The 24,744-nt window shown below is 38.4% G+C and overlaps 3 protein-coding genes across 3 annotated transcripts; 1 reads left to right on the forward strand and 2 right to left on the reverse strand.

The window, feature by feature from the left end:
• The first annotated feature begins 4,673 nt into the window (after positions 1-4,673).
• On the forward strand, positions 4,674-13,260 carry LOC121898998 (olfactory receptor 52E6-like). Its single transcript, XM_042414543.1, has 6 exons — positions 4,674-5,570; positions 7,142-7,153; positions 9,624-10,019; positions 12,124-12,256; positions 12,429-12,580; positions 13,051-13,260. The coding sequence occupies exons 1-6, from the start codon at positions 4,674-4,676 to the stop codon at positions 13,258-13,260; spliced, it is 1,800 nt and encodes a 599-aa protein (XP_042270477.1).
• A 3,364-nt stretch (positions 13,261-16,624) lies between these two features.
• Positions 16,625-18,935, reverse strand: LOC121899228 (olfactory receptor 4D11-like). Its single transcript, XM_042414893.1, has 2 exons — positions 17,515-18,935; positions 16,625-17,417 (listed from the first exon to the last, which is right to left on the reverse strand). The coding sequence occupies exon 1, from the start codon at positions 18,642-18,644 to the stop codon at positions 17,706-17,708; it is 939 nt and encodes a 312-aa protein (XP_042270827.1). The 5' UTR covers positions 18,645-18,935; the 3' UTR covers positions 16,625-17,417; positions 17,515-17,705.
• Positions 18,936-21,266: 2,331 nt separating this feature from the next.
• On the reverse strand, positions 21,267-23,608 carry LOC121899080 (olfactory receptor 13G1-like). The gene is made up of 2 exons (XM_042414653.1): positions 22,236-23,608; positions 21,267-22,137 (listed from the first exon to the last, which is right to left on the reverse strand). The coding sequence occupies exon 1, from the start codon at positions 23,363-23,365 to the stop codon at positions 22,427-22,429; it is 939 nt and encodes a 312-aa protein (XP_042270587.1). The 5' UTR covers positions 23,366-23,608; the 3' UTR covers positions 21,267-22,137; positions 22,236-22,426.
• Positions 23,609-24,744: the final 1,136 nt, after the last annotated feature.

Genomic DNA, 24,744 nt, shown 5'->3' on the forward strand with positions numbered 1-24,744 from the left:
TCTTCAGTCAAGTTGTAATCAATTTTAAATTTTTGTTGGTGCAAAACTTGATAAGTTATTTGAATCATGTCCAGGATTGCACTGAATATATAAATGCAGCTTAAACTAAAACTGATCTCAGAATACAGTATAACTGAAGACTCAGAGAATCTCAATAAACTACAATATGCCTCGTGTTACTGCACTGATGTGAAGTTTCATATCTGCGTTTGATGACTATATGTCTTGTGAATAAGTTGTCCATTTCTGTATCTCATATTCATGTGTATATTATCTATAGCATGCTGTACATGCTGATACTTTTACCACCATTACTAAAATGTCTACCGATCATAGGTCAACAGTTGAGGTCATTTTTCATCATAATTAAGGTTGCCACTGTAAGTAATTGTAATATGACAACAGGGACTAAAATGTGAACAAAAGACTGTGGAAATGAATCATGTTATTGACAGATCCTTTCTCATATATGTGAAATAAAACCAATAACAGTTCCACAAGCATTGATGCCATTGCACCTGAACAAATATGAGCATGAATATGTATTGAAATACAAAAAGAAATATTCATTTATTTGTGCAAATGTTGTAATTTTGTATGAAATTAATTTAGCAGCAAGTGTGTAAATTGTGTGCATGTCTCAACAGTGATTTTTAAATTTCTAATATGTGGACAATGAATAACTACTGATGAAGAAAAAAAAAAAAAAAAAACAACATTATTTGAAATATGTGCAGGCATTGTGATTTTGATGCTAAATGTGACTTTGTTGGGTATGTGGTTAAATGGTGTCAAATCAAACTAAGAATGCTGATTTAAACAGATAAGCATATTTTAAATTCATCAATATTAGCCAATATAAAATTAATGACAACTGAATATAAAGAAACATCAAATCATCCACTAATTCCAATGGGAAGCCTTTTTTTGTCTCTCCAGTGAATGTCCTTGTTGTCCTTATGCATAGAGCTTAGTCCTTTTTAAAAAATAAAAATAGGAATACTATTAGCACATCAGTGTGGCTCTGTAAATGGGCAAGTCATCAGAGAAGCTGTCTGTGTGAGGACATGACAGTCTCCTCTCTCCAGCAGCCATTGAATGGTGGGAGAGAGAGGCTGTGGCCAATTCACATAGAAAGTGTTTACTGATGGAACAGATACACTTACATTTTATTAAATATATCAATTTACACTGAATTCAAGTCTCACAGAGACCCCCCACGTTTTTTAATGCTCCGAGTCTCTTTCTGTCACATTTAGTGAAGCATAATCTGAGCAGGCAGCTGTTTAAATCACACAAATATCCCCCTGTTTTTTGTTTTATAGTGTGTTTTGAACTTATTAACCATATCAATGAATTAATAAATACAAACACTGTCGATTTCTTTCTGTGGAGCTCACATGCAAACTATTTTGGTTTAGTAAATTTCTGATGTCAGTCAGCCTGGTGAAGGCAGTTTGGCCGGCAGCTGTCCCCTCAGCTCCCCAGGAGCTGCAGCTGACAGACGGCTGCTTCTGTGGACAGAGACGCTGAACGCAGGTCGAGTGAGAAGTGGGGAGGCTGCAGAGAGGCGGAGAGAGTGGCTGGACTGTTGTGCTCACATGAGACGAAACTTTTTTTCTGCTGTGTGTTTGTGTGAGAGTAAGAGAAGTGATTCTACAGCTGATGCATTGCTCTGGATTCCGCCATATTTCTCTTTTAGTTGCTGCCTTGGCAATGTGTGTCCATGAAGTTGGGGGATGGAGTTTTTGAAGGCACATGAAGGGAAGGGTGTATTTGTTTAGGTGTTTAGTTCAAATATCAACAATCTTTCTCCAGAATGACTGACTCTACCTTTAAGTGGTAGGGTATGGAGGGTTTTAAGGGCCTAAACTAAATATATGAATACATAAATAATTGTATAATTAAATCCTTAAAGGGGACCTATTATGTTCATTTCCAGCTTTACATTTCTATTCTGGGATTTCACTTGAGAAGCTTTGCATGATTCACAGTTCAAAAAACTGCTTACTTATCATATATTGGGCTTTTATGTAGCCCCTCAGTTCAGCCTCTATCTGAAACAGGCAGTCTTAGCTCCTGTGTCTTTAAGGCTCCCTCTCGATGAGCCCACTCTGCTCTGATTGGCCAGCTTTCTGGAAGTCACTGAAGAGCAGCATGTATCAGAGTTGTGTTAAGTTACTGCTGATGAAAATCCAACATTTCCTGCTTTACTGCTTCAAATTAAAAGCTTTTAAATGACTCCAGCGCCCATGTTGTTTAAATAGCAAATGCACTTGCGCCCATCTGAGCACCCATGGGCCTGTTGGTCTTAAAATGAGGTGTGGTGTGCTATTTTGAGGCAGCAGAGAGCAATTGTGCGATTGACCAACAAAAACCTGTCTGAAGTCAATAGCGCAGTGTTTCACCATTATTTTAAAGGTGCATTGTCAAGATAGTAAGATGCGCCTACATTGGCGGCTGCACAGCATACACTCTGCTTGTTACACACACACTGACGTGCAGCAGCAGCACACAAACATGCAAAAAATTACACATAAAAGGATCACAATGTGAAAGATTATTATTATGTACATCAGCATATTTTAAAAAATACATGTCATAATGGCTAGTCATAATATTTATCAGAATTAGCTAATCGCAGTAATGATAGATGAAACTGGCAATACACATATGTATTTAAACAGACCCATCAGGTTGAGGGTGTCTGTCAAGACCCAGCAAACGGATATCAACAAGGGATCAGACATGGATCAACTTTCCTGCTACAGCAATACATGAGGACATGAGGAACACATGGGGAAATAAATTAGGTGAAAACAATGATTAAACTAAAGACGGAAAGAACTCTGGACAGCTCCTAGCTGCAGGATGAGCACCTTGGAGAGCTGATCAAGTCCTGACAACTGTGTATCATGATTTTTATGATGACTAAAATTAATGATTTAATTTCTGAAAAATATTTAACAAATATTCTTTGACATTTTTGAGATTACAGTGATCAAGTTTCCATACTTTCAGCAATTAAAACCCAGCTGATTTTACCTGTTACTCCATTACTGAACAAAATGCTTTTAAAGAAACCAAAGCTGTAATCAAAAAAATAAACCTTTTCAAAAAACAAATGAAAAGAAATATGCAACAAATTAATGAACAGGATCTTAAACTGGTGGTCTTGGGCTGGCCACGGGAGGTTCCACGAGGAGCAGGGGCCAGTGTGCTTGTTATGGATCATGCGCTTTTACTTTGCGCACGAGCAGATCCGTTTCCTCTGCAGAGAAGTGCTCCTTCTTACTACTTGGCAAATGCGCCATCATAATAGCAATCCACCAAGGTGCAAGTGCACCTGACTTTTAAAGGGAATAGGAGATGACACTCTGATTGGTTTATAGCATGTTACGCCCAAAACACACCCATGATTAATTAAGAGACTAAGGACAACCCTTTTGAACCATGCGCTTGGCAGTGCGACCGTTTTTTCCTCAGTTAAACTAGCAGTGGATTTGGACACACCCTAAATGCACTTGCGCCATGCGCTTCAGACCGTGTACCTTGGATCGTTAAAATAGGGCCTTATATATATATATGACTGAAAATAAGGAAAAGTATAATAAGTCCCCTTTAATAAATATATAATCGTATAATAATGAATAAATAAATAATTATATAATTTAATCCTTAACTGTCACCATAAATTAATAAATCACAAATTAAATGAGATATTAAGAGTTAAATACATATATATACATATACATACACACATACACACACACACACACACATAAATATATATATATTTATTTATTTCTATGAAACCTTAACTCTTGAAGGCAGTCTGGTCACCCATAAGGGCCACATAATGCCTCTACAATCCTAGGGGGGGAAGTAGGGGATCAAAAACATCCACAACTAGAAAGTAATAACAGGGCATATTGTGTATTGTACAATCCTCTTAAATTTGTTATTCTAACAAAAGAAAGTGTTAAGCATATTTTTGTATATATTTGAATATTTTGTTTGTATTTTTGTGTGGGTGTTGGTGTTGGTGAGGTAACTAATACATTTCATATTCTTCCAAAGCCCCATGTGAGGCACAGCTTAAGTCATCGCCATAACAATCTAAAGATAAACTTTATGATATCCCAGAAGACTCAGGGGAGCTGCCTGGTGTTCAGCAAAAATCACTCCTATAAAGCTGCTAATCATCCTAAACATCTTACCAGTTGGTCATTGCCAGCACTGGGTAGTGATGATCCACTACATGTTTCTTATGACAATATTTATTCAGCTTGGGAATGAATGACTGTACTGTTTTCTTCTCTGTGTATTTTGTTCCTGTTTTAGTGCAAAACTGTAAGTCCTAAAGGCTTGTTATTTAGATACATGATGTGTCATGTTTAACTGAATTATATGTGGACTGTGATGCGTGAAGCGGTGTGGACGCATTCAGGCTTTACTTTGGTAAGTTCTGTTCTTAGCAGTGACAATTTGCTAAGTATTACTCAAATTTGACTGGAATTTTTAACATTTTACTATCACTATTTCTGATTTTTTGTCTTATTACAGTATGTCCTATTCTTGCTGAATTTATATTTTATATATGAAATAATTATGCTGCTTTATAATCAAACTATTAATGATTTTTCAATGTTTTAGGAGGAAGAGAATTAAAAATGGACAACCTGTACAACACATCATCTGTTTTAGTGCTAAATGGCTTTAATCTATCCTCTGAAAGTGTCTTTCCTGCGTTTCTTTTTGCAACTCTGAGCTACATGATCATACTTTTCTGCAACCTCATTCTAATCCTCACCATTGTACTGAACAAATGTCTGCATCAACCCATGTATCTAATTCTGCTGAACCTTCCTGTCAATGACCTTATAGGCTCCTCAGCACTCTTCCCACAGGTCATTAAAGAAATACTGACTAATAGTAAGACAATGCAATACTCCACTTGTGTTGCCCAAGCCTTTTTTATCCACATCTATGCAGCAGGTACAGTGTTCATTCTGTCTGCTATGGCATATGATAGATACATTGCTATATGCTGCCCTTTGAAATACAACACTGTTATGACTAATGCCCACATTATGAGAATAATCACAATTGTATGGATGAGTAGTTTAATTATGATAGGTGTGCTTTTTTTTCTGCTTTTGCGTTTACCCCGCTGTCGATCTGTAATGACACATACCTACTGTGATAATCCATCTTTGCTGACTCTGGTCTGTGCCGACACAACCATCAACAACATTTATGGTCTTTTTCTTGTTGCTCTCTCTCAAGTGATATCTAATGGAACGGTTTTGTATACATATCTCCAGATCCTTGTTGCATGCTTCAGATCCAAACGATCAGACACAAAAGCCAAAGCTCTGCAGACGTGTGCTACACATCTAATAGTTTTTCTCCTGTTGGAGTGTCTGGGTCTTTTCACCATCATATCATACAGAATTAAGAACATTTCACCACATTTAAGGAGATTCATAGGGTTGTCGACATTAATTTTCCCCCCAACACTAAATCCAATCATCTATGGACTGAAAACAAAGGAAATTCGAGAAAGAGTAGTGCACTTATTTAGGAATAAGATCAATCCATTTTAATACCTTTACGCAGTGAGCTAAAAATTCTTACAATTGTGGCATGAGTTTTTTCTCCCACCAGCAATATTTTCTTTCTCATGCTAGCTTATGAAAGCATGTTTTGCAACTAAATCCCTTTCTTTTCACTTGGCTTTGTATTCATGAATGTTTCTGACTAAAGTTCATTGTCAAATAATGCATATGAAAGCTACAATATGTCGTTTTCAGTATGTAGCAGTAATTAACTCTTGGCTAATTAATTGTTCAAGGTAATGCAAAATAATTATTTGAGCACATAGCTTATTATGGTTTTGTCATAATACTACTATGCATGAAAACCAACTGCAAACTACCATTACAATACAGTTGCATGCAATGTAAATGTTCTTACAACAAAATCAGCAGTGTTTGTTAGTTATTTACTTAGTTATGGACTTTTATTTAGAGTTCCTGTCATCTATTATTGCTTTGAAAATGAGGTATTTCTTTATCAACTGATGTGTGTGGTCATAATGCACACTGTTGTCAAGAATAAGTGAACAAAACTACACACCTCTACTGTTTGTTGCAGCTGATATTCAGTTTTATGCATATGTGAAGTAGTTGGACCTTATCTAATATGTTGTATTTTATGTCATCATTGAGCTTAATATCTCTTTTATGAGGGACTGGAAAGCAGCAGAGAGAAAGAAAACAAGCATAGCCAGGCATAACAAGAGGACAAAGACATACAGCACAAAGCCAGACAAACAAAAGCACATACAGCATCAGAAACAATCACAGACACCACTTAATAGATGAAATGTAATGAATTAGGAAATTAAAGACGTAATGCAGATACAGTATTTAACCTAGATAGGAGAGTAATACTGTTTGTGAAAAATAAAGGAACTTAGGAGATGAACTGAAGTGTCAGAGTGATCAGATTTTGATGAAAATTTGAGGGATATCTTTTCCATCCACTGAAGCATTATCAAAGTTGTACTGATTAGACTCCAGAATAGACAGCAAACTCTATTCAGCTGGCTGCAAGTTATGTACAGTACATCTTAAGCTGCTGATTAGATATTAACAAGACTTGGATGATGCAGCTTGCAATGTTTGTTGCTTGGCCCAAACATGCAATGAATCAAAATCAAAGTTTAAATCATTATTAAAAAAATGACTTGAACTGGCAACTTAGTGTGTGTAGTGCAGTAGGTATTTTCGGTCCAATATGAACAAGTAACAGTTAGCTACTACACAAAATATCATATCAGATATAACTGTTTGTATTTACAATACAAATACAGCAGAGGGCACCATCAGTACACACTCAACACATTCATACCACTATACAGAAAGCACATGAGGTTGCTCTCTGTCGGTTCAACACTGTATGTATCTGTTGCATTTTGTGTCTTTTGCTGCCATCTTGTGTCTTGTAAGATTGGTAGAAAATGTAGGTCTTTAGAAGACAAGTGACAAGTGAGTGGTGAAGGATGGTGGAGATGGAAAAAGTTAGTAAAGATCTGTTAATTAAAGTAAATAAGGAACATTCCTCCTGCCAGCAGTTTCTTAAAATTGTAAAAACAACATGTGCTTCACTTGTGCATCTATGCTTGTTTAGACAATAAGTTTGTTTCGGGCAAGGAACTGGCTGGATTTAGGGGAAACAGAAGAAGTGGGAGCAGAAGGACATAAGAAGAGCATGAGGTGGGAAAAAATTTGAATGAGCAGAGTGATTATCATTTAGCTGCAGGGAAGGGAGGGACTGAAAGTTGACCAAATGTCCTGGTAGATAAGTTCAAGAAAGGGCCTTATGTCACATTGTTTAAGTTCTCTGAATCTGTTGATATTGTATTAAGTATATAAGACTTAAGAGTATGTGAATATTAATAGCATGCCCTTTATGGTTGTGTGTAGCCAATGTTAGAACACATACATTAAAAGAAACCCTCAGTTTGCACCTGAAATCAACTCTTCACTCTTTCACTAATCACTCTTATTCAGAGATACCTCGACAAGAATACACTTTGTCTCCACACTGTGGTGAAATTTGATATTACACACCTTAATTTTTGACATGTAGAGACTGTGCCTATAATATTCAAACCCATAAAAACATTTCATTGTCCAAAAGATTTTATTGCTATTGCTTTAAATTTTTATTGGTACAATATTGCTATTATATATGCAGAAAAAGCTAATGACATATCTATGAATGTTCCTGATTTGAATAAGTTAATTTACCTAGACACTTTGTCATCATCAATTTTTGTAATCAAAAATTTTATTTATTATTAATTTTATTAGAGCATTCCTGCAATAGACAGACAAATAAAATTATTTGTAAATAGACAGATAATTCACTCCAAATCACTACACACACACACACACACACACACACACACACACACACACACACAGAGCTTGTCCTTTGCCATTACAAAACTGTAAAATAACTTTATTTATATTATATATTTCTATATCATGTTTTATAATATATTACAATCATGTACAATTACAACAACAAACATATAGTAAAAAATATTGCTAAATTGCAGTTAACTACAGGCCAATAGAGTGACAAGGGCAGAGGACAAAAAAGGTATAATGATATGTAAAAAAACAAACAAACAATAATATAGATTATAATTAACTTAAAATGTAGAGAGCAAAGATTGTAAAACGTCAAACTTAAAAAAGCTAAAATGACAAATAAGAATGGGTCATAAGACAAAACTTCAGTAGTCATGCTAGAAGCCCTGTGAGGTTATAATTGTCATTAAACATCAGAAGATAAAATTATATGGGGCTTTTTTCCTGTGTTTAACCAAGTGCATGGTCTTTCAATTTGAGAGCATGAGTTATTGATTTCACATTCAGATTTTGTCATTTTTTTCCCTCAAAACTCTTCCATCACACTCAAATAGCCCCTGTTTGTGCGGAGATTTGCACTGCTTCTGCTCAAACTGTGTACATGCTTTAAGATGTATTGTTGCTTGCACAAATGATGCCATTGTGTTTCTTTTTTTTAAAAATCTGTATTTCATTGTTTAGGATTGTTTTGGGAAAAGTACCAACAGTACCAAAAGTAACCAGCTAATACATTAAGAAAGTATATGTAAAAGTAACCGACTAACTTCAGAGAACAGAATGAAATTTATTTTCTCAGTTTGGAGACATTTTTATGATTAACTTGCTTGACAACACAACACCAACAGTATCTGCTTTATTCTCTTGGGAATAGCCTTTCAACTCCTTGAACTGATTTCCCTTTATGTAGCTTCACACTGTATGAAAATGCCACATATTCTGTTGTATAAAAAGGTCACATTCTGTGTCTTGCTGGTTGCTGCACTTCACTGAAGCTTCATCACATTGATAATGCTTTCATTCATATCAGGTACAAACAATTTCCTGGTTACTCAGCTTGGATACCTCTTCAAGGAAAAATCTACTCACTTATGCACCTACAATATTAGATTTCAATTTGTGATGTTTGGTGAACATGTGAATGTTTAAAGTATAGTGAAATATTCAGAGCCAAGATGCTATTGTTTTATAGCTACAGAATTACATCAAATAGAAAATCAGAATTCTTGTGCATCATTTTGTACACATTTCTCTATAATTCGTATATATTCAGGACATATTTGGGAAATGGTGCAGTAATGATGAACCTATTGATGGTAGAGTTGAAGAGGTTACTCAGAAAATGCTTTCAGCCACATAAAAACAGTCAATGCTGCAGTATACTGCAAGATTATTTTCATTCTAGAATCCTTGAAGTTTTCCTCTCTGTCCACATCCCATGTAGCCTTCACAGTCTTCGTAAAAAGAATTGCTCTGAAGCAAAGATACTGAGTTCTGTAGGTCCTTCTATCTGTCTATACTCCTCTGAAAATGCGTTCCAGTTCACCACACCTGACGACAAAAGAACAGAAGGGTTCATGTATAAAATGTAGGTTCACTTTTTTTTTTTTTTTAATGTGAAATTATCTGGTAGAAGCATTTCCTCTGTATTCATTTAGCATTGGTGCGCCACCACAGCAACGAATTTACCTGGAGCATGCAGAGGCGATGGAGGGTGCAGAAGTGCTGAAGGCTGCAGAGACGATAGAGGGTGCAGAGACACTGGAGGCTGCAGAGACGCTGAAGGGTGCAGAGACAATGAAGGGTGCAGGGATGCTGGAGGCTACAGAGGTCCTGGAGGCTGCACAGATGCTTGAGGCTGCAGAGACACTAGACGCCGCAGAGGCGCTGGAGGCTGCAGAAACACTGGAGCATGCAGAGACAATGGAGGCTACAGAGACATTGGAGGCTGCAGAGACGCTGAAGGCTGCAGGTGCACTGGAGCATGCAGAGACGCTGGGGTGTGCAGAGACGATGGAGGGTGCAGAGACACTAAAGGCTATGGAAACAGTGGAGGCTACAAAGCCCCGGGGGGTACTGAGGCACAGGGACCTATTGATGGGTCAGCTAACCCACATTTCTGCACATGGCCCAAAAATAAATTTTGCTGGGTTATAATCCTTGCACAATAGCAGTGGTGATAATGGAGGCTTTTGACCAATCCATTGTGACATCTGTACATTTTATACCCTACAAACAAAGAGAAATCCGGTTTACAAACTACTCATACAAAATTCAAAATTAAAACTGTATATAAATTAACGTTGGAATAAAATACTTAACATTACTAGTGGACAATTTGTATATTTTACAAGATCTACAACATTTATTTAGACTGACAAATACCTCCATGTTTAACAGCTGACTTCTTGTGGGTCTACATATGTGCCACGTGTGCATGCTCTCCCACTTTGCTGCAGAACTGGCATTTGTAGTTTGGGACTTAACAAATGTTTTTTTTAAGATACCTTTCCTACAAACTATTGGATGAGGGTGGAAGCATACAAAAAAGTAAGATTTTTATTTTTACATGCATCAACATTTCATCAAAAACACTTTACAACACTTCCCAAAACAGTAATGTTCCCTAAAGGTACACCCACATAATTTCAGTAAGCTGATTAAGTTCTCTATCCAAGCTTAAGTGCACCTGTTAAGAGTGGCCTAACTTGCACTTTTATGATTCAGGTGACTATGCAGTTCAGTCACCTCAGCAACAAAGCACAGACCTACACAACTTAAACCTAATGAGACAAAATAAATGAAATCTCCTGTGCTGGTGGACAAGACCTTTAGAATACTGGTATGGCACATTCATGTCAACATCCAAGTGATAATCACAACTAAGAATCTCATATTATTCAGGATGCAACGATATACCTGACTAGGCCAAGGATAGGGAACCATGTGCCATGGGGAGCCATGAGTCTGCAGGTTTTCAATCCAGCCAAAACTACAGCAGGTGATTTTGCACTGTTTAACCACAAAGCAACACTGCCACTACCACTTTAACAGTGGTATATATATACATAGAGAGAGAGAGCTAGAGAGAGAGAGGCTGCCTCCTCAGCCACCTCCCAGACCACCTCGATGGAGACACCGCAGCACTGGCCCTCCTGAGACTGCGGAGTGGCCCGGGACAAGAAAACGCTGAAAGACCGCACAAAAGCTGGCCAGTGCATAGGGAAAGTCTGCAGTGCTGAAAAGACTGTCAGCGGGAGCTGGTGTCACATCAGCAAGGGCTACGTTCAACAGCCCTCCCGGATGTGCCAGCGGAGTTCACTGCCCCACCACACCACTGTTTATGTTCATGCTGTTCTGTGTGTGGTATAAATATTTTAATAAAAACGACTGACATTTTCCACCAAAGAGCAAAATCTTCCTCGGCCCTCTATGACGCTGTGATGATAGCAGCTCAGCCTGCTTTATCCAGCTGGTCACAGAGGCTATGTAATGCAGAAAGCATTCAGCTGGCGCCCCTGCTTCTCTTCCCACTCTTCCCCTGCTGGCTCCTGTCCCCGCAGACAGCCTCATTCCGCTACATCCTATGCTAGCCGGAAAAAGTTCAGTGCTGAACTCATTCATGAGCACTATGTTAGGCGCAATGTTGTGAGAAAGAAACACATCCTGCCCGACATAGCAACACAGAGAAGCAGATCTGTTTCTCACTGTGCTCACCAGTGCTGTTATCTGTCGGACCAGCTAGCAGCTAATGGCGTTGTCTCCTCATGGGAAATACAGAGGGGAATGTACATATTAACAGAACATCAAATGCTGTGATGAAGCAGCCAACAGTAATGCGTTCATGGACCACACCGTAGGTTTGGCCCTTTCAATATCGGCCCCCAGTGGGCCAATCTTCCATTCATGGAAGGTTTTGCTTCCTAGCTGCTGTCCCCCAACTGGCCGCCCACCTTCTAAATCAGTTTTATGAGGAATGGCGTCACAGCTGCATGTTAATGGAGTGGATGGACAGAACACTGAGACTTGGTTATTCACTCCAGTTCTGCCATGTTCCTCCTTTATTCTTCATCAAGGAGATAAATCTTTCCTCACAAGAGGAGATAGATTCTCTCTCCGAGGACATCCAGGACCTGTTGCTAAAACAGGCTGTCTTGATCGTTCCCACTCACGACAGAGAGACTTCCTGGTTTCGACGAAAACGGGAGGTTTCAGACCCATTTTGGATCTCCACATCCTGAACCAGTGCATGGCCCAAAAGATGTTCCGCACACTAACAATCAAGAAATTGCTGGAACTGGTTCAACCAGGTGACTGGTTCACCACCATCGACCTGAAATATGCATATTTTTACGTTGAGGTGGTGCCGAAACACAGGATGTTACTGTGTTTCACTTTTCAGGGGATAGCCTACGAGTACAACAGGCTACTGTTTGACTGCCACTGTGCAACCAGGGCATGAGGGTTTTTTCTTCTTCTTAGGTGACCTCATTGTCACAGCCAGGTCCAAGGGCATTTTCCACAGAGCCAAGTTGGTGCTGCACTTCACCCTGTTAGGTCTCGCCATCAACTGGAAGAGGAGCATTCCCCGGCCACACCAACAGGTGGAGTATCTGGGATTCGTGCCTGACTCGGTCAGTCTGTGAGCTGTTCTGTCGGAACCCAGACGGACGGCCCTGCATCAGGCAGTCCTCAGACTGCAACGGGGAGCAGTGGTGACAGCTTTGACTGTCATGCAGGTGTTGGGGCTCATGGCAGCAGGCCATCCAGTGGTGCCACTGGGGCTCCTGCACATGTGCTGCCTGCAAAGGTGGTTCACCAGCCTGCACTTGAATCCCAAGATGCACAAGCACCGCATAAATGTTCCCCCATCAGTGAACGAGCACCTGCATTATTGGGGGTCTCCACAGCATCTATTGACAGGGAAACAGAGAGGCATCTGCCCTGGTAGAGCGATAGGTGGTGTGTGGCCTTCAGGGGAAAACCAACAAATCAACCTCCCTGAACTTCAGGCAGTGCTCTTGGTTCTCCAACATTTTCTGACCCGGGTTCAGAGACATGTGTTGGTGAGAACACCCTGCCTACACCCTGCCTACATCAACAGGCAGGGCAGAGTCTGATCTGCAGCCCAGTTGAAGATGGCAGAGAACTTATTGTTGTGGGCTTCAGAACACCTCCTGTCTCTGGGAACCCTCCAAATTCTGTCCGCTGCACCCCATGGTGGTACAGCAGATTTGGAACAGGTTCGGGTAAGTGGAAATGGACCTGTTTGCCAGTCGGAACAAAACCCACTGCCCACTCCGGTTCTCCCTGATGCTGCAAGACGATCAAACCCTGCGGGTGGATGCGTTCACACACATCATGGCCAGGGAGGCTGCTTTACCCCTCTCCTCCTCTTCATCTCATTCCCCCTCTGTTGGAGAAAGTCAGGTAAGAGCGGCTGTCGGTCATCCTGATAGCCCCGGGCCGCCATTTGGTGCTGTGGTACACAGAGATGACCCAGATGTTGGCAGCCCAGGCCTGGTCCAGCGCTCAAGTCTGTGGCCCTGTCCCAGGAGATGGGCTCGATAGGCGTGCTGCCCAGTTGGGCCTATCTCTCCAGGCTTGGCTTCTGAGAGGGACAGGAGAGGAGGTGGAACAAAAGCTGGTTGAGCCAGATGAGCCCGGCTAACTATTTTGGGCAGGATAGGCGAGGGCAGTGTGAGCCCTGCATGCTCCGCTGCCATGGCCATAATCTTCTGGAAATCATGGCGAACTGAAGTCGGAAGTGGCTTCCTGAGGGTCAGCAATGTTGCAGACACAGATGAGAGGTTGCTGTCATTGAAAGATCATGGTTTGGGTTAAAATGATCACTTGAAATGTGGTTTCTGCTTCCTTCAAGTTATGCAACCTTCGCCGTCATGGCAACAGTAAACGCCATTACAGTAATTGTTCCAGTTTTTAAAAAAGTGTCCCAACTCATGGATGGAAACATGACACTCATGGTTGGACATGTGCTGCCTGCAAAGGCAAACGGGAAGCAAACAACGGTCTCCTGCAGCTAAGTCCACTTTTTAACATCTATCTATCTAGCCATCAACCTAACACATCTCCACCTGATCAAGCAAATTGTCACCTTAAAATGACGTCATCCGAATTTCATCACTTCCCCGGGTCATAAGTACTATGGATGCTAGATGGTGTAAACATAACTATAGGATGTTTTTGCTGGCTGAATTTTAGATTTATACTATTGTTTTTTTTGTGAGGATGGGCTGACCAAAACACACAAAACTGGTGAAAAAGCATTCAATTTTGACATATTGCAATAAGGAAATGGTCAAATGAAGGGAATCATACCATGAAAGACCACACCCAAGTGCATTTGAAGATGTTCTATTTGACCTATATCGTGTCTACCTTAATTTACAACGCCATAGTTACATTACATTGTACTTTGAATTTATGTCTTGTTTACTGCATATTTCCATTGCTGTTTTAAATTGCCTTATACATCATGCACTGTGTCTCCCCTATATTGTTATTATGTGGCTGATGTAAGACAGTTTAACTGAACTGAAATAAAAAGCTGTTAACCCAATCTGTCATTCTTGAACCTTGGGAAACACATGACCAATCCAAATCACCTTCAGGTAATGTTTACTTGTTTGGCCGTGAATATGTCGTCACCCATTAGGAGATTTCTTCTCCAACTTTGTTACTAAGTGGGAAACTATTCATTGTATCATGGCTACTATGGCTTGGTTACTGTTTTTCTGTAACTTTGCTCATTAGGTTAATGACTTCTTTGTTTACGGAGTGTTGATAGGAAAGATGTGTCACACTGAGCCCTCCAGAGTGATGTATCCTCAGTACTAAGCTCTGTTAATGAACCTCGAAGGGTTTGCTGAGACAAACAGCTACTGGTGTGTTTTGCAACTGTTCAAACAGTGACAGACAGTTGAGCTTGAGAAAGTTTGCTGGTGTGGTGCATTTAATAGACTTTAAAGAGAGTAAACACTTTTTAGCAGTTGAAATGTCACTAGAATATCTTATCAAGTAAGTTTAGACAAGTCGGAGTAACTAATTACATTTGATCACTGGCCTGTCATGGCTGTAACCATGTCTTTGTCTGCTAGCAACCAATTTGTCTGAATTCATCCAATTCAGTAATGTAAAAATAGTAACCATCTTTTCTTTATCAGAAAGCTTTCTCAAAGTTTTATGTTCAAGGGCAAAAGATTCAAAGCACACTTAATTGGAACATCCATAATATAATGACTGTAGGTCTTTTAAAAAGTAGTTTAGTAAAATGCATCATCACAAATCCACTTAAGTAAAAGTTTATTGATATAAAAATTAAATATATAAAAAAGTACAATAAACAAATTCAACAACATTGCTATGACAAGCTTTTATTCACTTTCCACTCATGCACTTTTTTAACATCTCAGCTTATAGTTTTACAGAATGACAATACAGTATTCAGTATATAATGGCTAGGAAATTATGCAAATCAAAGAGCTAGACTGTTTTTGGCTTTAGAGGATTTCAGGCATCAGTGTGATAAAGTACCTTGATCCGTAATCTCTTGCATGAGCCAAAAAACAGACATTACTTGTCACTCAATCATCAGTATTGCAATATAAATCATTATATAAATGACAGTGATAAAGATTTTATTACCCCACCCCGAGATGTAACTGGGGAAAAAGAGAGAAAAATCTTTTTGGACAGTATACATTTATGTGCAAAACTTCTGTCTTGCTTAACATATATTACTTTTGATTGAACAGCATTTTTCAGAGAAAATTGGAATCTGTTTATCAATTGGTCAGCTGATAGTGATTGTATATCAAGCTAACTACAGTAATGTGAAAGAGAAGAGAGAAGAGAAAGAAATGATGGCACCAATAGGCACTGTAGTTATTCCTCTTCATACAGAAAATAAAAATATTACAAGAGTGTAGAAGTTCTGAGTTTAAAGTCAGAATTCTGACTTTATTCTCAGAATTATATATAAAAATTCCCTCTCTCATCCCCCTCCCATGGGGGGTGGTGGTGTGTCTTCCTCAAGCTCGGGTCTTCTACCAGAGGCCTGGGAGTTTGAGGGCTCTGCGCAGTATCTTAGCTGTTCCTAAGACTGCGCTCTTCTGGACAGAGACCTCAGATGTTGTACCTGGAATCTGTTGGAGCCACTCTCCCAGTTTGTGGGTCACAGCCCCCAGTGATCCAATTACCACTGGCACCACTGTTGCCTTTACTCCCCACATCTTTTCTAGTTCCTCTTTCAGCCCATGGTATTTTTCGCTTAGTGTACAGTCTCAGAGTGTATATATATATATATATATATATATATATAAAATTATAGTTCATTTTGACCTGACTTCAGATCCAATGTGGATCGAAACTTTGTCTTTTTGGATTATTTTGAATTATGGCTTTGTATGTTGAGTATGTGTTGTCTTCTATTAGCCCTGCACCTATGTGATGTGCATATAATTAACGTGAAAATGGGGCACAGCTCATGTCATCTGTGCATATACAGGTCACAAGACTGGTATCTAGCTAAGTTCTTGTCAGATAGCTTGAAGCTGGCCTGTGCCTTTCAAAAACCACCAGTTTTCCAGACCACATTCCAGAAATAAAGTTCTTATAAAGTAATGCTAACACATGGCTTTAAGACCTCAAATAAATATGCAAACAAATCCTGCAAATGTTGGACAAAGTAAAATCCTAATACAAGGGTAATCAAGGCTAAATTATGTACCGTATATATGTTAAAGAAGCAACTGCAGGAAGCGCTTTTGCATGTTTTCCATGAAGACTGAAGTAGAAGACTAAAAAGCAGCCAAATAAGCAAAAGGTTTAAATGAAAACAGGATCACACTGAATTTGGCTACTATAGATGATAGAGATCAATAAAGATATGCCTTGATCAGTGCTGACACAGACTTCACAAATTTCAGTAAGTATTGGCCATATTTTAAGGATTAGAGCTGGTGAAAATCTTCTGGACCTCAAGCAACTTCTTCTAGTTAGACACAGCAAATGGGGAGTTCCACTTTACTTCTCTGGTTCAGAAAAATATTTTGCCAAATGTGGGAATTTAGATGATAAGCACAAGCACACAACTTAAACCACCCTAAATCTGATGAATTTTGAATTTCAAGGTTTTGAATAAAAATTAACCTCAACATCCTTAACTCATCAGTTCTTTTTACCAAGATTACTTTTTTAAAGGTTTGAGGAAAGTTTGCAAACACCTACAGCAGCATACAGTTTATTGACATAAACATAGTTACAGACAATAAGTAATGCTGGTATATACAGTATGCATTTGGTATACTGAAAAGCACTGGAAAAAACAAATAAAGTTTATGATATACAGCATGTTTGCTTCATAATATATTCCATCAAGTGGCACGGTGAAGTTGTGAGAGAGTTTGCATGTTTTTCCTTGGCTCTGTGTGGGTTTCCTCCAGTTTCCTCCTACAGTCAAAAGACATGTAGGTTAGGTTAACTGCAAAGTCTAAATTGCTGGCATGTGAACATGTGAGTGTGACTGTGTTTGTCATAGATTACAGACCTGTCAGGGATGGAGACTGCCTCTCACCCAATGTTTGTTGGGATAAGCTTTTGTCCATTACAATCCTGAACAGGATTAACAGTTCAGAAAATACATGGATGAATGATTCCATCATTTTATCATAATACTTAGACCATAAAAGGGTGCATCTTCCATAATAAAGTATTAATAAATTGACAATTCATGAGGATCTACTGAGATGTAGCAACTGTTTTGAAAATCCTAAAGATTTTACATCTAATTTCTTTTGTTCTAAGACAGTACACAAAAGGATTTACAATAGATGGACCAAGGATGGCCCCGATTGTTAGGCCATGGCGAGCCTCAAGAGTTAATACCACACCCATCCTGGTCAAGACAACGATAATAAATAATGGACCATAATAACACGTTACCACAACCAAGTGACTCAAACAAGTGCTGCCCATTTTCCTTTTGTTACTATCTGAGGATAATTTGACAAAAAATATGATCAAAATGTATGACAGGCAAATAAATGTGAAAGTGAAAAATAAAAGAAAAAATACTATGACTGTAACCAGATTGAAGTAGGGTCTGGGATCAACACATGTAGTTCGTATTATGGCAGCATATTCACAGAAAGTGTACTTCAGCGTTGAGTGGCAGTGAGGGAGAGGTAGCAGAGTTGCCGGCAGAATGGACACAAAACCACAGGCAACAATCCACAGGATATATGTAAGGACAAGAGTGCGCACATTTGTTAAATAACTGTGGTACATAAACGGACAACTAATAGCAATCAATCGATCAAATGCCATAATCGATAAAGCAAACATCTCCATTACCCCTCCCAAGTGGAAAGCAAACATTTCAATGAAGCATGGCACATAGGATATGGTGGTAACACCAGCAACTAGAACCCCGATCATTGCCGGACTGGTACTGGAGGTGTACAGTATATCAACAACAGCAAGATTGCAAATCAGAAGATACATTGGTTTGTGTAATCGCTTGTCATATATGATGAAGAGGATGTTCATCATATTGGCTAATATAGCAAGAACATAGGTAATTAATATAACCACACCGACTACGAAAGGCTTTTCAGTTTTGTCAAAACCACCTATAATAAATTCTGTTACTTTGATTGAAGCATTCTGTAAAGACATATTCAACAAAATATCAAGATGACAAAAATAGCAAAAAAGAAGTTGATAAAAATACTCTTCTTAAAGCAAAAGATCATTCAATACATATCATAAACAGCCAGTTGTAGTCAGATTTGAAAAATGTAACTCCACCTGAGCTCAATCACACAGCTTTCTCTAAAACCAGCAATGGAGTTTACCAAACAGCCTCTAGGATTTAGGGTTTTAAGGCTCAGCTGAACGGTAAGTTTTCATTGGACAGCCCCATTGTCCAATCACATTGGATACTGACACCAGCTGATTTGAGCTACTAGCTAATTAGCTTATTCTAATTATCAACATCTGGAATCCTATATCCAAGATAAACAGTAATTTATCTGCAAAGTAGAGCTGAACAATATCACCTAAAATCAATATCATGATTAATTGTCACATTTACCTCAGTCACAATTAATCAAGCGATACCTTATTAAATACACTTGTGCGCAAGATTCTCTGTCCTCACAATGGAATTCATATTAGTTGTTTGTACTGAAAAATAAACAGAAAACCCTGGATTATGACTTATATTGTCATATTTATCTACCATATAAGAACACTTGTAGGTACTTGTTTGCTAAAACAGAAAATTCAAAGTAAAATAAAGCCATTTAACATATCTTGCACATGTCAAAATAAGCAATATAAATAAATTTGAATAACACTTTCAGGAATTTTCTCATTATCTTATTATCTTTAACCCCAACAGTCACTTATTATTTTATTAGCCAGATCTTTTAGAGTTACATTATCTCAACAAATGCTTTTGTAATAGACATAAACAAAACTAGTGAACTTCACTTGGTTGTTGAAGAGTTGTAACATTTCTTTTCTGACAAACTGTAGGTCATACTGAAAATTCTCTGTTACATTTACAGTTCACTGCTAACATACAGCATACCTGCCTGCCTGTTTTGAGTGCAACCTCTTTCTCTGTATCTCCAGCACACTCACATCACACACACACACAAGAAGCTTAGTTTTGTCCTATATCGTGTTGAATGAAGCCAAAGTGTTCCCAGATGACTGAAAAAACATTTTTTTTCTGTGCCAGCTTGTTCTCATCTGCACCTCTCCCCAGCTGCATTTCTTTTGATTTGAGTCATTTTGTCTTCACTGGACACATATGGTTAAATACATTGCTTTAAACTGCAGGTGGACATTTTGTGATAGCCCTATGCCTCAAGACCAATGTCCTGTCTAATTGATTGCTGGGATCTGGGGAATGGCTCAATAGGAGTGATGGTTGTCACCTCAGTTGGTGTGACTGCTTACCTAGATATACAAGTACTTGAGCAGTCATTCCTTCTCTTCCTTTGGGTTACTTGGTTTGGTTGGATTTTGGTTCATTTATTTTTGGTTTGCTTGCACTTGTACATGTCCACACATGTCCATTTTCTTAAATAAATTTATTTTAAAGAGTCATGTGTGGTCTCCACATTTTGTCCTTCCTTTAAGCTAGGTTGTGACAATTCTGCATGAAGGAATGAATTTATTGAATATGTCCATATGACTAAAATGAGGTCAGTTATAAGGCCATAATGTTGGTTTTAGTTACTTTTTGATTAATTGCTTTGCCATACTGCAAACAATGTTTTAATACCCATCACTGAAGAAAGCGAGCCAACTGTTGCAGCTCAGACCACATCTGCTAATAAAGAGGTCATGAACGCTCCACAGAATACAAGAAGAAAACAGAAAGCAGGGCTAGGATGGGCAGAGTGTAAGAATCAGTGAAAGGCTGGCCATTCCTGGGGCTCAAGCAAGGGAGCGCAAGGCCAAAACGAGTTTAGTTGATAGTGGGCTACAGGCTTACACAGCTCAGCAGAGAAGGCAGCTAGTGGAAATGTATCAAGCTGAGCAGAAACTTCAAAAACAGGAGAATGAAGCCTTTAACAAACTGTTCTGGGCACATCAGGAGACAGAGGAAAGGAGACTCCATGCAAGCCCAACAACAGGCAAAATCATCAGATGTTTATGCAGCTAATGGACACTGTCATGATTGCTTTGTGTCCTGGTCAACAAACACACCCAGAATCACCATACTGGATTAATCCAGCTCCAGTGGGGTCAACCACTGCTAGTGCTTGGCCTTGTGCCACAACAGTCCATGCCACCTATAGCCCAATGAATGATGCCTGCAACTATGCCAATGTCTCAGCAGTTAATGCAACCACCCACCAATATCAAAGGTGAATTGACTCCAAAACCAGTGAATTACTCACACCTAGCAAAATTTGAAATACTGAGCAGGAGATGTATAAAACAAATTTGTTATTGTTTTTATAGAGGGTTATACACCCACTCAATGATAATCCTATTTTCACTGATTTACTGTATATTACTTGATAATGTTTATAGTATATATATAGTTTACTGTTGGCCACACATGTACATTGTTGTATTATCTTTTGGGTCACTCTTTTTAATATAGCAGATTCAGGGTGATGATGACAATAATTTGTAACCATTTACACAATGAAATTAACAAGAAAATGGACAATTCAGCCTGTGAGACAAAACTGGGGTCTGGCTAAGTTCTTGTCAGATAATTTGAAGCTGGCCTGTGCAATAAACACTGCCTTTCAAAAACCACCAGTTTTCCAGACCCCATCTCAGAAATAAAGTTCTTATAAAGTAATGCTAACAAACTGCTTTAAGACCTCAAACAAATATGCAAACAAATCCTGCAAATGTTTTACAAAGTAAAATCCTAATACAAGGGTAATCAAGGCTAAATTATGTGCTGTATATACATTAAAGAAGCAAATGCGGGAAGCGCTTTTGCAAGTTTTCCATAAAGACTGAAGTAGAAGATTGAAAAACAACCAAATAAGCAAAAGGTTTAAGTGAAAAAAGGATCAAACAGAATGTGGCTTTATATACTGTAGATGATAGAGATCAATCAAGAGATGCCTTGATCAGTGCTGACACAGACTTCACAAATCTCAGTAAGTATTGGCCATATTTTAAGGATTAGAGCTGGTGAAAATCTTCTGGACCTCAAGCAACTTCTTCTAATTAGATACAGCAAATGGGGAGTTCCACTTTACTTCTCTGGTTCAGAAAAATATTTTGCCAAATGTGGGAATTTAGATGATAAGCACAAGCACACAACTTAAACCACCCTAAATCTGATGAATTTTGAATTTCAAGGTTTTGAATAAAAATTAACCTCAACATCCTTAACTCATCAGTTCTTTTTACCAAGATTACTTTTTTAAAGGTTTGAGGAAAGTTTGCAAACACCTACAGCAGCATACAGTTTATTGACATAGACATAGTTACAGACAATAAGTAATGCTGGTATATACAGTATGCATTTGGTATACTGAAAAGCACTGGAAAAAACAAATAAAGTTTATGATATACAGCATGTTTGCTTCATGATATATTCCACCAAGTGGCACGGTGAAGTTGTGAGAGAGTTTGCATGTTTTTCCTTGGCTCTGTGTGGGTTTCCTCCAGTTTCCTCCTACAGTCAAAAGACATGTAGGTTAGGTTAACTGGAAAGTCTAAATTGCTGGCATGTGAACATGTGAGTGTGACTGTGTTTGTCAATAGATTGCAGACCTGTCAGGGATGGAGACTGCCTCTCACCCAATGTTTGTTGGGATAAGCTTTTGTCCATTACAATCCTGAACAGGATTAACAGTTCAGAAAATACATGGATGAATGATTCCATCATTTTATCATAATACTTAGACCATAAAAGGGTGCATCTTCCATAATAAAGTATTAATAAATTGACAATTCATGAGGATCTACTGAGATGTAGCAACTGTTTTGAAAATCCTAAAGATTTTACATCTAATTTCTTTTGTTCTAAGACAGTACACAAAAGGATTTACAATAGATGGACCAAGGATTGCCCCGATTCTTAGGCCATGGCGAGCCTCAAGAGTTAATACCACACCCATCCTAGTCAAGACAACGATAATAAATAATGGACCATAATAACACGTTACCACAACCAAGTGACTCAAACAAGTGCTGCCCATTTTCCTTTTGTTACTATCTGAGGATAATTTGACAAAAAATATGATCAAAATGTATGACAGGCAAATAAATGTGAAAGTGAAAAATAAAAGAAAAAATACTATGACAGTAACCAGATTGAAGTAGGGTGTGGGATCAACACATGTAGTTCGTATTATGGCAGCATATTCACAGAAATTATGCTTCAGCGTTGAGTGGCAGTGAGGGAGAGGTAGCAGAGTTGCTGGCAGAATGGACACAAAACCACAAGCAACAATCCACAGGATATATGTAAGGACAAGAGTGCGCACATTTGTTAAATAACTGTGGTACATAAACGGACAACTAATAGCAATCAATCGATCAAATGCCATAATCGATAAAGCAAACATCTCCATTACCCCTCCCAAGTGGAAAGCAAACATTCCAATGAAGCATGGCACATAGGATATGGTAGTAACACCAGCAACTAGAACCCCAATCATTGTTGGACTGGTACTGGAGGTGTACAGTAAATCAACAACAGCAAGGTTGCAAATCAGAAGATACATTGGTTTGTGTAATCGCTTGTCATATATGATGAAGAGGATGTTCATCATATTGGCTAATATAGCAAGAACATAGGTAATTAATATAACCACACCAACTACGAAAGGCTTTTCAGTTTTGTCAAAACCACCTATAATAAATTCTGTTACTTTGATCGAAGCATTCTGTAAAGGCATATTCAACAAAATATCAAGATGACAAAAATAGCAAAAAAGAAGTTGATAAAAATACTCTTCTTAAAGCAAAAGATCATTCAATATATATCATAAACAGCCAGTTGTAGTCAGATTTGAAAAATGTAACTCCACCTGAGCTCAATCACACAGCTTTCTCTAAAACCAGCAATGGAGTTTACCAAACAGCCTCTAGGATTTAGGGTTTTAAGGCTCAGCTGGATGGTAAGTTTTCATTTGACAGCCCCATTGTCCAATCACACTGGATACTGACACCAGCTGATTTGAGCTACTAGCTAATTAGCTTATTCTAATTATCAACATCTGAAATCCTATATCCTAGATAAACAGTAATTTATCTGCAAAGTAGAGCTGAACAATATCACCTAAAATCAATATCATGATTAATTGTCACATTTACCTCAGTCACAATTAATCAAGCGATACCTTATTAAATACACTTGTGCGCAAGATTCTCTGTCCTCACAGTGGAATTCTTATTAGTTGTTTGTACTGAAAAATAAACAGAAAACCCTGGATTATGACTTATATTGTCATATTTATCTAACATATAAGAACACTTGTAGGTATTTGTTTGCTAAAACAGAAAATTCAAAGTAAAATAAAGCCATTTAACATATCTTGCACATGTCAAAATAAGCAATATAAATAAATTTGAATAACACTTTCAGGAATTTTCTCATTATCTTATTATCTTTAACCCCAACAGTCACTCATTATTTTATTAGCCAGATCTTTTAGAGTTACATTATCTCAACAAATGCTTTTGTAAAAGACATAAACAAAACTAGTGAACTTCACTTGGTTGTTGAAGAGTTGTAACATTTCTTTTCTGACAAACTGTAGGTCATACTGAAAATTCTGTTACATTTACAGTTCACTGCTGACATACAGCATACCTGCCTGCCTGTTTTGAGTGCAACCTCTTTCTCTGTATCTCCAGCACACTCGCATCACACACACACACACACAAGAAGCTTAGTTTTGTCCTATATCGTGTTGAATGAAGCCAAAGTGTTCCCAGATGACTGACAAAACATATTTTTTTCTGTACCAGCTTGTTCTCATCTGCACCTCTCCCAAGCTGCATTTCTTTTGATTTGAGTCATTTTGTCTTCCCTGGACACATATGGTTAGATACATTGCTTTAAACTGCAGGTGGACATTTTGTGATAGCCCTATGCCTCAAGACCAATGTCCTGTCTAATTGATTGCTGGGATCTGGGGAATGGCTCAATAGGAGTGATGGCTGTCACCTCAGTTGGTGTGACTGCTTACCTAGATATACAAGTACTTGAGCAGTCAGTCCTTCTCTTCCTTTGGGTTACTTGGTTTGGTTGGATTTTGGTTCATTTATTTTT

The sequence above is a fragment of the Thunnus maccoyii genome, chromosome 6, assembly GCF_910596095.1.
Source record: "Thunnus maccoyii chromosome 6, fThuMac1.1, whole genome shotgun sequence".
Lineage (NCBI taxonomy): Eukaryota > Metazoa > Chordata > Actinopteri > Scombriformes > Scombridae > Thunnus > Thunnus maccoyii.